At 46.2% G+C, this 12,391-nt stretch overlaps 1 protein-coding gene across 1 annotated transcript; it reads left to right on the forward strand.

Moving 5' to 3' along the window:
- The first annotated feature begins 3,843 nt into the window (after positions 1 to 3,843).
- Positions 3,844 to 11,653, forward strand: dhx57 (DEAH (Asp-Glu-Ala-Asp/His) box polypeptide 57). The gene is made up of 22 exons (XM_080492466.1): positions 3,844 to 4,110; positions 4,198 to 4,401; positions 4,939 to 5,834; positions 5,921 to 6,108; positions 6,212 to 6,333; positions 6,484 to 6,679; positions 6,764 to 6,888; positions 6,988 to 7,121; positions 7,204 to 7,258; positions 7,331 to 7,545; positions 7,628 to 7,744; positions 8,076 to 8,172; positions 8,378 to 8,551; positions 8,638 to 8,838; positions 8,949 to 9,225; positions 9,393 to 9,488; positions 9,574 to 9,657; positions 9,843 to 9,980; positions 10,070 to 10,144; positions 10,217 to 10,351; positions 10,476 to 10,676; positions 10,787 to 11,653. The coding sequence occupies exons 1-22, from the start codon at positions 4,004 to 4,006 to the stop codon at positions 10,928 to 10,930; spliced, it is 3,981 nt and encodes a 1,326-aa protein (XP_080348592.1). The 5' UTR covers positions 3,844 to 4,003; the 3' UTR covers positions 10,931 to 11,653.
- Positions 11,654 to 12,391: the final 738 nt, after the last annotated feature.

Here is a 12,391-nt window from a genome sequence, read left to right on the forward strand (position 1 = left end):
GCTGCCGGGCCGCACACAAACCTGAAACACCGTCGGTCGCACGCTCGCGTCACACACGCCTCCCCGGGCCGGTGTCCGAGCAGCTTTAGTGGAGCTGACACTGAAGGGGCATGCAGGCGTATGGTACGCTGCGTCCCCGTCCCCCCGCCCCGTCCTACTCCGTCGTACAGAAAACACATATTCAAAATGTTTGAAAAGTACAGATTTCTTTTTTCAGTTTTTATTTCAATGTGGTATTAAAGACAAAATAGTTCAAAGGCTCCTCTTATTCTTGTACGCTGTGCTCCATGTTGAGGCCGAGTGCTGCTTTGCCATGAAACTCCCCCTTCCAAAGCACTCCCTGCGGGTCCACAAAGGCCCCGTCTCCTTCCAACCTTCAACACAACAATTCAGACATGGGAAAATATTCACCATAGCGGTGCAGCCCGAATAGGAAGAAATAGAAAATACCCCTGCATTACACTTTTGTCAAGAGACACAGCGCTGCAACACGAGTGTGCAATACCAAAAAGAGCTCCTACACAACAAATCTATATAAATCCTGTCCATATAAAGAATGTGAGGCTTGATTATTCAAAAATGGAAACTGTTATTTGATGTGTTGTTTCGATTTCAGAAATGTTTTGCCTCAAGGCTTTGACTATTGTATGAAAAAAAAACCACGTTGAATAGTTCTTTGTTAGTACGGCGTTATACACACCAGCTTTGTCGTTTACTTACCCCTGCAAACACAAATATCTCCACTTTTGTTACCACATGAATTCAAAGAAATCTCTAGTAGTACTGTTTATTTCTCACACGTTCACATTCAAGGTATGAGTTAATATATATATTATTACTTCATTCTTATTAAGTTAATAATGCTGATTTCAGACGATAAAAAGCATTTCATTCCGAGGTACTGAGTATTACCAATACTGAGTATTTACCAATCATACTTATTATTTCAAGCTTTACAAAGACTGAAAGCTGTAGCTTCATGATTGTATCCAAAAAGAACGAAAGAAACAGACAATGAACAGCTGTGACCGGCGATCTGTCATTTTAAACTTAAAACTAGAACTGGCACTCAGTAGAGCGCATACCTTCGCCATCGCCACACTTGTCACCATGGAAACCAATGCATTACAAGGTGGTTTGATCCACCACGCCACTCCTTCCGTCATTTGTTGTGGTGGATTGAATTAATTCATGTAATCACTGTTTGACACAGTGGCACGTCGGACCTTTTCATGACCCAGACCTTGACCTCTGACCCAATCGCTCTCAATATTTCATGGAACCATCCTTTGGATGAAGACATGTCATCCCTGAAAATTTCATGCAATTCGGGTGAATTGTTTATACACGCATACAAGCCAATAAATAAATATATACATGTAGACGAAAACATAACCTTCTCAGCCAACTTGGTTAGTCGCCCAATGTTCTTTCGGCAAAAACATGATGCTTGCCAGTACCTGTTCGTTTTAAAGCAACCTTTGTAAACCGATGCGTCAGGGAAGGTGTATATTCCCACGCCATGATACATATTGTCTTTGAATTCTCCTTCGTACAGCGCTCCAGAGGGATGCTGCAGGGTCCCTCTGCCCTGCATCTGAGAGAGAGAGAGAGACAGAGACACGGCATGCATGACTAACCCCGACACAGCCACTCGGCCTTTTAGTCACAGCTGTGACAGACTATGAGTGTGTGCAAACACTGCACATACATACTTTGTCATTGCACCAGTCGCCAGTGTATATGACACCATTTGCTGAGGTGTGTTTACCAGTTCCGTTCCTCACCAGAGCTCCGGACAGAGATCTGCTGCATTCCCCCTCTGAAGAAAGGAGGAGGCACACAGATGTTACACATCTGTAGGAAATGCCTCAAGCTGCATCGCCATTTCTCACTCACCATATCTGTCCCCATTTGGGAAAATGTATGAGACTTTTGTGGGTTCTTCTTCTGTAGATAAATAGAGATATTTAGCTCAAAGTTATCTGCAATCACATGCAAAATGTGAGGAAATGTCAACAAATATATGACAGGAAGTTTACCATTGGGAGCGGAAGGATCTCCTTCTTTCTGATCTGAAAGGTGAGAATTATACTAAATCAGAGAGGAAACACTGTGTGTGTGTGTGTGTGTGTGTGTGTGTGTGTGTGTGTGTGTGTGTGTGTGTGTGTGTGTGTGTGTGTGTGTGTGTGTGTGTGTGTGTTGAGCGATCATGTCTTCACAATAATAATCACTCCCCACCAGACATCCGTGACAGCTTCCCCCAGCTTGCAGATGGTTGCCTCGATCTTCTCTAAAACGCCGCCAACTTCAGCGACATGTAAACTCTGATTAAGAACTTGTGAAAATGACACAAAGCTCGCACTCTGTACTAATTTTGTTGCCTCTATCGCCTTAAAAACAACCCAATGTGAGTAAATGCTGTAGGTTGTGGGCCGCACTGACTGCTCGACGCAAAATACTGTTACCACGGTTACTGGTTTGGGCACTTCAAGCTAAAAATAAAATATATTTTTTTAAATTCATTTGAATTTAGCACATACCCACTTAAAAAATAAATACTTGTTCAAAAAATGTATTTATATAAAAAAAAAAAAAAAAAAAAGATATTCACCTTCTCAAGGCGTAACCGGAAATGAACTTTGAACTTTGGGTTTCGACCAATAGGAGACATGCAAGCTACCGGTGTCCAGCACAGCTGCCTGAGGTCTGTTCATGCTTCTTATTAAAGTTTAGTTTCTCATACTTTAATGCTCGTGACTCGCCCCCCTGTGTTTCACGGCACCACGGGACAGTTAAAAGCCTCTACTTTCTGTAATAAAAGCCTATTTTAAGCCCTCATGTTACATGAGAAATGAGGCTATTAGCCATTAGCTTGCCGGTTAGCTGAAGCCTGGTACATAAGAGTGAGTGCGAAGACTGAACTTGTCGACACAATGCCGCAATATTTGTTCCGCTTTGACTCACGTATTTTCTTCTTTTTTATATCCCTTTCTAATAATACTCTGCCTCGCAGCGAGGCGCGTAATTAAACGGTCATCGCCCTGGTTGCTTGTTAGACTGCATCAGTCTGATTGCATAATTGTAGCCAGCAGCAGCGCTGTGTGTGTGTGTGCGTATATGTGTGTGTCAGCCACCAGCTCATTGCTGCACTTGAACTGAAGTGCCACATCGAGTCACCCCACAGCGACTCTGTGTCTCTGTGCTCCGCAGTTGGATGTACAGTAGCTTTCTGCTCTCCCACCACTCCCGTGGTCTCTCTAGGATTGCTGGATCCTCCCAAGGCTGTGACAAAAACATTAATAAGATTCATTCGCTGCCTCTCTTTCTCCTCCACAGATGAGAAGACGCTGATTTCATGTGAGTATGTGGAGTGTTTATTTACCTATAGCTTGTTGGTGGTGATCAGATGGAGTGAGGCTGAGCATCAAGCTGCTTTTGTTGGCAGAGAGATGAATGCGAGGAAAAAAGGTGGGAAGCCAAACAGAGGAGGAGGGAGATTCAACAAACCAAGAGGAGGTGGAGGTGCGGGAAGAGGAAGAGGAGGAGGAGGACGAGGAGGAGGAGAAGGAGGTGGTGGTGGTGGTGGTGGTGGTGGTGGTGGAGGAGGAGGAGGAAGCCGGAAAGGAGGAGCTGGTTGCTGGGATGATGGTGACGATTTCAGCCTTGATTTTGGACCCTCTCGTTCCAGCAGGTAAATTAACATTCTCACAGTTTGCTTATTTACTACCGATTTCTTTCCTCATCTGTATTTTTAACATTTTGTTGTTTACCTGGATTCATCTGCAGACCTGGTAAAGGACGAGGAGGAGGTGGAGGAAGAGGAGGGGGAGGAGGTGGTGGTGGGAGCCGTGCCAGTGGCAGAGATCGAGGTAGAGGTGGTGGCGGTAGAGATCGAGACAGAGACGGTAGAAGAGATGGAAAAAGTACTAGTAAAGCTCTTCCAAGGTCCCTGGCAAGCACCAGGACGTACTCAAAGTCAGGTGACACCATCAAACCAGAGATGAGCAACATGCCCTTGCAGAAGATCTTCATGACTAATGAGAACCAAGAACAACTCAAGGAGTTGCTACGGGAATTACAGAACCAGAACTTTGATGAGCCGTATGAGTAAGTATATATATATATATATATATACTCTAATTATGTTTGTTGAAAGAAAAGGCAAATGATTACAGATTATTCTCTCTGCTTCAGCCAATCTGATTCAGAATATTCGGGGGATGAGGAAGAGGAGGAGGAATTGGATGAACTGGATCACCGTGAAGAAGGCCAGTTCTGGGCTACTAATGATGAACCTGTGGAAAAAGCAGAGAGCCCAGAATATGACCCGGAGTCCGATGAGGAGCGGCCCACCCCGGAACCTGTTATCTCCTTGTTTGCTATAGGAAAACTATGCAGGTAATTATCAGATTTATCTTTTTTTAAGTCTCTATTGCTCCATTTATCATGATCTTACTCTGCTGTTTGGTCGAGAAACTTTTGAAGTCTTCAGTTACTATTTTAAGTTAAAAACTTTAACCTGATTAAACCATCAGTATAAACTCTTTATGATGTGTTATAACACTTTATTTCTGGTTTCATTTTAGATAAGGACAAAAACCCAAACAACAGCACTTTTTATTCATATTCATGAATATTAATACTTTATGACATGACATGTGAAGTTGAATAAAGTAAAAATTACAGTAATTAATAGAAATTCTTTTATTATGCGTTTATATCAATTTGCATTATGTAAAAAATGTGACAAGATTTTTCTGTTGAGGATTTTAAAGGTTTGAATTAAAACTGAATAAAGTTGTGCGAACTTTTCCTTTATCAAGCCAGAGCGTGGCTGTTGCTCGACTGTGTTGCATTTGGTGCTTTTTGAATAAAGATGAAGTGGTGAGTATTGATTTGGTATTGTGCGACTTCTGTTTCCTCGTCTATGTGCAGGTATGGATTTGACCGGGAGCGCGGCAAACAGGCACTGGAAGCTGGTGGAGGGGAATTAGGAACCACTCTGGAGAACCTCCTCCAGCAGGTTTTCAGTGAACGTTACGGCCCAAAAGCAGTTTCCCCCGATGGTCTCAAGGCCCTGCCGATGGACGAGTGCTTGAGTCAGAGGCAAGAGGAAGCTCTGGCACTAACCGCCATTTATGGTGAGCGCTTCAGCGAGCGCATTGCCAACGCAGTCTGGACGGTGACCCTGGACCTCTCGCTCTTCTTAGACGGCGCCACGACTAAAGGCGAAAAGGCTAAAAGTCGAAATGGCGGAGGAGCCGGTAGCAACCGTAACATTTGCAAGTTCTACCTGAAAGGTCAAGGTTGCCGCTTCGGAGACAAATGCAAGTTCAAACACGAACTCCCAAAATCGGACCCCGCTCCTTTAGACCTGACCGGCCCGAGCCAGCCGGGCTTCAGCAGCTATTCACCCCCCGAATATGAACTGGAGGTTCGATTCCCCAAAGGAAATCGCTATCCTTTTCAGGCACCGATTGTTGCCTTCAGCACCAACGACGAGTCTCTCGGAGCGGCGGGGAGGCTCAGTGTGACCGAGAGGTTATTTGGAGAAGCGCTGGCTGCGGCAAGGAGCAACGAGCCAGTTGTTTACACTCTGATTACGTTATGCGAGGATGAACGCACCATGAAAGAACTGTTGGCTGTCAGTCATCATAAATACAGCGTACCGCCGCCTGTTGTGGCGCCGCCTCCACCTTCTCTTCCCATCGTGAAGAGTAAGAGTGTGAGAAGCAGTGCGTCTGAGGAGAGCCGGAGCAGCAGCACCAACAGTAGTAATTATACAAACAGCAGGAGGGCTGCTCCAGTTTACAACCACAGACCCGTAGACTGTAAGTCCTTTGCTGTTTTAATTTATTGCATAACAATTAAATATCTGGTAAAAAAACATGTTTACTACTAATGTGTTATACTTAAGTGAAAGAGACGGCAGGAGAAGCAGAGGAGCTGGCGGAGAAGGACGAGGATGAAGAAGAAACGGCCGTTCCAGTTGAGAATGACAGCTACGTCAGTCTCCGAAAGAAGATGGTGAACAAGCACAATCAGAAGATGGACAACCTGCTGCAAGAAAACGGCAAGCTGCGTCGCGAGTTCCAGAGGAAGCAGGTACAAGTGGCAAGAGCAATATTGCTTGTGTTTGAGCTTCCTCTCCGGCGCGGTGCGTGCCTATTCATGCTCTGCCCTTTTGTTCCCTGTCATGTCGATGCAGTCATCCAGGCGCTTCAGGTCCATGCTGGAGCAGAGGAGGAACCTCCCTGCGTGGCAAGAAAAAGAGAACATCCTCGACGTGCTGGACCGGTGTCAAGTGCTGGTGATCAGTGGGATGACTGGGTAAAAGTCACGCAGAGCAGCACTGACATGTTGGCATTGATTCAAAGTCTAAAAATGGGACTGTTGCTGCAATTTTCTTATGAAGCGGCTAAAACTAAAATACTCAAAACATATCTATAAATCTTTGTATTTGCTGTGATTTCTACGCAGGTGTGGAAAGACCACCCAGATTCCTCAGTTCATTCTGGACGCCTCTTTGAGCGGTCCCGCCGAGCAAGTGGCCAACATCATCTGCACTCAGCCCCGCCGTATATCCGCCATCTCCGTGGCTCAGAGAGTGGCACAAGAGCGCGCCGAGAATCTCGGCAACTCCGTGGGCTACCAGATCCGCCTGGAGAGTGTCAGGGTATGCAAATGTTCACGCAAATGTGCTGCTGGATCTCTGTGGCCGGCTCTGACCGGACGGTTCCCCGTCTTGTGACTCTGTTAGACGTCGGCCACCAGGCTGCTGTACTGCACCGCCGGCGTGTTGCTGAGGAGGCTGGAGGGCGAGGCGGACCTCAGCGGTGTCACGCATGTTATTGTGGACGAGGTCCACGAGCGAACAGAGGAGAGGTGAAATTCCATATTCTCCCTTTTATGAATGACTCAAACTTTGTATTTGTCGTAAAAGCTGTGTCAGATATTGACCTTTAATCTTCTTCTTTTCGTCAGTGACTTCTTACTATTGGTGCTGAAAGACTTGCTGGTGCAGAGACCAGACTTGAAGATTATTCTAATGAGTGCCACTCTTAACGCCAACCTCTTCTCTGAGTATTTCTACAACTGTCCTACTGTCCACATACCAGGTATTTTACTTTATTCCCACTCAAACCTGCCCACGGGTCACTCCAGTCATTTCTCTCTGCTTCATAATGAATCTTGTTTCAGGGCGAACGTTCCCCGTTGACCAGTTTTTTCTTGAGGATGCCATCGCTAAAACTCGGTGAGTGTGTGTATGTTTATATATAGTCGAAACAAAAGAGTATGTTCTACTTCATTCTCTTTCTTTTTGCAGGTATGTCATCGAGGATGGCAGCCCTTACATGCGCTCGGGGAAACCCAGCTCGTCTTCCACGAGTGGGCGAGGAAGCAGAAGCGATCCCAGAGACGCAGTGGAGGACCTGGGGGACGATGTTTGGAACTGTATGTCCTTCTACACGAAGGACTTTGTCAAAGACACGATCCCGGACCAACAGCTCGGCCTGCAGGAACTCTCAGTCAGATATAAAGGTGAGCGGAGCAGGATTAGAAACTCATCTCATCTGTGCAGCCTGGTGATACAGAGACAATAAATCCTGTTTTAATGATACAGATACAAAGAAATCTGTGCTGAAGACCATGGCTGCAATGGATCTGGACAAGATCAACATGGACCTGGTGGAAAGTCTGCTGGAGTGGATCGTAGATGGAAAACACAATTACCCGCCAGGTATGAATCCTGTGTGTTCATCTAGTTGGAATGAGTTAAGTCCACAACACTTAACTTCAGATCCTGATGAATTTAATTAATTCATTGAATCTTCACTGAGCTATTCAGCCTTTATAATGTCAGAAAATGTAAAAGATGTTGACTTTTGATGGATAGACCCTAAAGATCCACTTTGATCAATGTTATCAAAATGAAAACCGATCAACATTAGTGACCTCTATGAACAAAAAAATTAGGATAATATAGTTTTTAACAAACATAAATTATCGAAATATAAATTTTTCTTTTCTTTTCACTCTAATCGATATTTTTCTGTGATACTTTGATGCAGGTGCAGTGCTGGTATTTCTGCCCGGCCTCGCTGAGATCAAGATGCTCTATGAGCAGCTCCAGTCCAACAGAATGTTCAACAACAGGGGCGCATCGAGGTTTGTGTCTACGTTTCTGCTACAGCCCGTCCTTTGGTCTCATTTTTCAGCGAAGGCGATCATTTCGATTGTTTTGCTGGATTTCTGAGCAAAATTCTCAAACAATAAATAAAACTTAAATGCTAAAAACTTAGTAATTGAGCCACAATCGCACATCTGAAGTGAATCCTCTCATCTAATACTGGTTGTCTGTCACCCACACAAGGTGCGTGGTGTACCCACTTCACTCTACATTGTCCAATGAGGAGCAGCAGGCGGTCTTCAGCCGGCCTCCTGACGGCGTCACAAAGATCATCATCTCCACCAACATCGCCGAGACCTCGGTGACCATCGACGACGTGGTCTACGTGATCGATTCGGGCAAGATGAAAGAGAAACGGTAGCGTTTCTGGCCAAGTTGTTTGATCCCTTCAGTCTGGGTGAGGTGGAGCTTTTACTAAAAGCCCTGCGTGTGACTGTTCTCAGGTATGACGCGTCTAAAAGCATGGAGAGCCTGGAGGACTCGTGGGTTTCTCGGGCCAACGCGCTGCAGAGGAGAGGTCGAGCTGGTCGCGTGGCCTCGGGGGTCTGCTTCCACCTCTTCACCAGCCACTGCTTCCAACACCAGCTGTCTGAGCAGCAGCTGCCTGAGATCCAGAGAGTTCCCCTGGAGCAGCTCTGCCTTCGGTGCGTCCAGCTGGTTGACGTTTGCACCAAGCTAAATCGTTGCTTCTGTGAATTCAAAGAATTGTTTGTTTATGACATTCCATTAAGCGGTTCCTCCCCCGCTCTGACAGAATCAAGATCCTGGACGTGTTCGCCGAGCTGACACTGGAGTCGGTGTTCTCTCGGCTCATCGAGCCCCCGGCCATGGCAAGCGTGGATGCCGCGAATCACCGCCTTCAGGATCTGGGAGCTCTGACTGCGGACGAGAAGCTGACCCCGCTGGGCTACCACCTGGCCTGCCTGCCCGTCGACGTGCGCATTGGGAAACTCATGCTTTTCGGCGCCATCTTCCGCTGCCTCGACCCAGCGCTCACCATCGCTGCCAGCCTGGCCTTCAAATCGCCGTTTGTAAGACGCCACTTGTCACACCGAGGGGAGACCATATGTGCCACTTGTTTGCGCCACACGGCTGATTACTGTACAAAAAACATTTCCACATTTATTTCTCGAGAAAAAAAACCCCAAAATATTTTATTTACAAATTGTTGTTTTTATTTTTTTTCCCCTCTTTCCAGGTTTCTCCGTGGGATAAGCGAGAAGAAGCCAATGAGAAGAAACTGGCCTTTGCTGTCGCCAGCAGTGACCATCTCGCCTTGTTACAAGCATACAAGGTATCAGCTTCAAGGGAATTACTCAGAACGGTGCATTTGGAACCACATTGACGTCACTTTTGTTTCCTTTTCTTGTCTCCTGCAGGGATGGAGCTGTGCTGCGAAAAATGGCCACCAGGCGGGCTTCCTGTACTGCAGGGAAAACTTTCTGTCATGGCGTGGATTACAGGTCAGGAAAGGCCGTCGCAGCCAATTTGTTGCCCCCTTCAGTTCTATTTTTCTGATCGAATTGAGATCCTTTTATTTATTTATTTTTAAACAAGAAGTGGTCTTTTATATTTAAACGTGAATGCTTTGGAAGGATTACAGTACAACCTCGGATTTAAACCGCGGCTCTCGAAATTCTGCGTGCAGGAGATTGCCAGCCTCAAGAGGCAGTTCGCCGAGCTGCTGTCTGACATCGGCTTCATCAAGGAAGGACTGAGGGCTCGCGTTATCGAGCGCATGAGCTCAAAAGGCACCGACGGCGTCCTGGAGGCGACCGGTCCCGAGGCGAGTCTCTCGCACAAACGCCGCGTCAATGATCTGGCCCTAATCTGAAGTGAAGTTACCGTTTCTAAACATAACATGTTGCTTCCCAGGCAAACTTGAACGCTGAAAACATCCGGCTCATGTCAGCCATGCTGTGTGCCGCTCTCTATCCCAACGTGGTCCAGGTACGTCTCTGATCATCTGAATATAAAACGGGTATGATTTACGTTTGATATCCATCGATATGATCCCTCCAGGTGCGAGCTCCTCAGGGGAATTACAAGATGACCAGCAAAGGAGCGATGAAGATGCAGCCCAAAGCTAACGAGCTGCGCTTCGTGACCAAGAACGACGGCTGCGTCCACGTGCACCCCTCCTCCGTAAACTACACGGTGGGGATAAAGTTTCACACGTTCATTTGTTTTAAGAACCAAGATGTACCACAGATCATTGCAAAACACATCATTTATAGCCTCTCCCTCCATTTATTTATTTTTCTTTTGTGCTGCGCCCCAGGCTCGCCACTACAAGAGCCCTTACCTGGTGTACCACGAGAAGGTGAAAACCAGCCGCGTTTTCATCAGGGACTGCAGCATGGTGTCTGTGTACCCGCTGGTGCTGTTCGGCGGCGGTCAGGTCAACGTGGAGCTGCACAAGGGGGAGTTTGTCATCTCCCTGGACGATGGATGGATCCGATTCGCTGCCGCCTCACATCAGGTAGGAGGACCGAACCACCACCGTTGACGCACGAGTGACAAAAGCAGACTTGCACTTTCCCACAATAGATGCACGCAAATAAACTCTAATGTCTACTTGTGTGTTAAAAGGTGGCTGAGCTGGTGAAGGAGCTGCGCTGGGAGCTCGACCAGCTGCTGGAGGACAAAATCAGGAGTCCCAGCATGGACCTGTGCAGCTGCCCTCGAGGCTCCCGCATCATCCGCATGATCGTCCACCTCATTTCCACCCAGTAGCTCCAAACACTCCTCGTCACTCCTCGGACCCAGTGTGGAAAATCTCCGTGCTGCTGCGTTACTGCCAGAAAGTGTTTTTTTAAGACGAAGGGAGCAACAGCATTAAGGGATATCTCACTGTATGTCTCATGCTTATCGTAAAACGAGATGAGGAGCCTCAGCCTGCAGAATAACCAAACCACCACCCTGTTGCCAGCTGACACTTTACCACAGCAACGTTTGCCTTCCCAAACGACGAGGCTCTATGCAGGTGATCAGAGAAACTTCCAGCGGAACAGTCCTGGCATTTGTCCTGTGATTTGACGCCATACTACTAATGTATGAGCAGGAACCCGGCATGCAACTGATACATTTTGATGTCACTTATTTTTTAGTGTGTTTATTTGGTTTCACGTTGTGCGTCTTGCTCACAACAGAGAGGTTTCTTGGGTCCATATTGGATTCCTCAGCGACTACGTACTGGTCAGCGTCGTAATTTATTTGCAATGCATGATTGATCCAAGAGCTTCTGCATGATATTCAGTCGTTTACATTTTCTGAATGTAATGAAACGTTACAGTGATGTCACAACTGCACCTTCACAATGTGAATGCAAGGGCTTAAAAAAAAAAAGAAAAGAAAAAAGAAAATCAAGGAGGGTCTGGTCAGAGTTGCCAAAGAATTTGAAAGTTTTTGTTTTAACAAGTCTGCACTACAAATAAAAGTGAAGATATCTGGAGAGGCACTGTAGTCTGTTCTTATTGGCTTTTTTTGGTTGAAGCATGAGTGCAGCAGAAAGGATTTACAGGTTTGTGGGAGAGGCAAACCGCCTTTATTCAGGAGCAGGGCTGCTCTGTCGCTATGGCAACGGGGCATAAACAAAAAGGGTATCACTATCTGGGCTTCAGTCACTCAGCTGCCAAATCTCAACGTGCCAAGTTCAGGAATGGTAAGATCCTTCTTTTTTTTTTTTTTGTTAAACAGTTTGCAAGACAAAAACAATAATTAAAGACAAGGCGCAATGATTACCATCTTCGACGGCTGTTATTTATTTTGTATTCCGATTTTTGGCACCTAACTGGTCCTGCAGCGTTGGGAGCACGGACACAAATCGCACATCAAAACGTGCGGAACATTCGGTACTAGTGTGCTGGGACTTTTGTTAACAATTCGGCTCACCGTTCCCCTACAAATTGGGGGCGCGGGTAGAATCCAAATATTTCCCATACAAAGCGGATGAGAGAGGCACCTCATGGAGGAGATGAATACGGTGATGACGTTTCATCTCCGTCTGTTGCCAATGGAGATGCCGTGAAGTGTAACCCTCAAACACTTGTGTCTTGTTTTGCAGATTGGAAGAAGATAAACTACTGGAAACCGTTCTGAGACTTTCTACAATGGTGAATTACCGGCAAAAAAACATTCATTAGTTTTCACAGTCTGAAGAGTGTACTTAGTTTAGGTGAGTGGACAGAAAACGAA

The sequence above is a fragment of the Lipophrys pholis genome (genome assembly GCF_963383615.2).
Source record: "Lipophrys pholis genome assembly, chromosome: 22".
Taxonomy (NCBI): domain Eukaryota; kingdom Metazoa; phylum Chordata; class Actinopteri; order Blenniiformes; family Blenniidae; genus Lipophrys; species Lipophrys pholis.

What these genes read in the sequence shown, in the direction of transcription:
- dhx57 (XM_080492466.1), top strand. Translation starts at nt 4,004, where the DNA reads ATGAGCAACATGCCCTTGCAGAAGATCTTCATGACTAATGAGAACCAA. An exon ending in CAACCACAGACCCGTAGACT is followed by an intron (nt 5,835 to 5,920) that starts GTAAGTCCTTTG and finishes GTTATACTTAAG; the next exon opens with TGAAAGAGACGGCAGGAGAA. An exon ending in AAAACACAATTACCCGCCAG is followed by an intron (nt 7,745 to 8,075) that starts GTATGAATCCTG and finishes ACTTTGATGCAG; the next exon opens with GTGCAGTGCTGGTATTTCTG.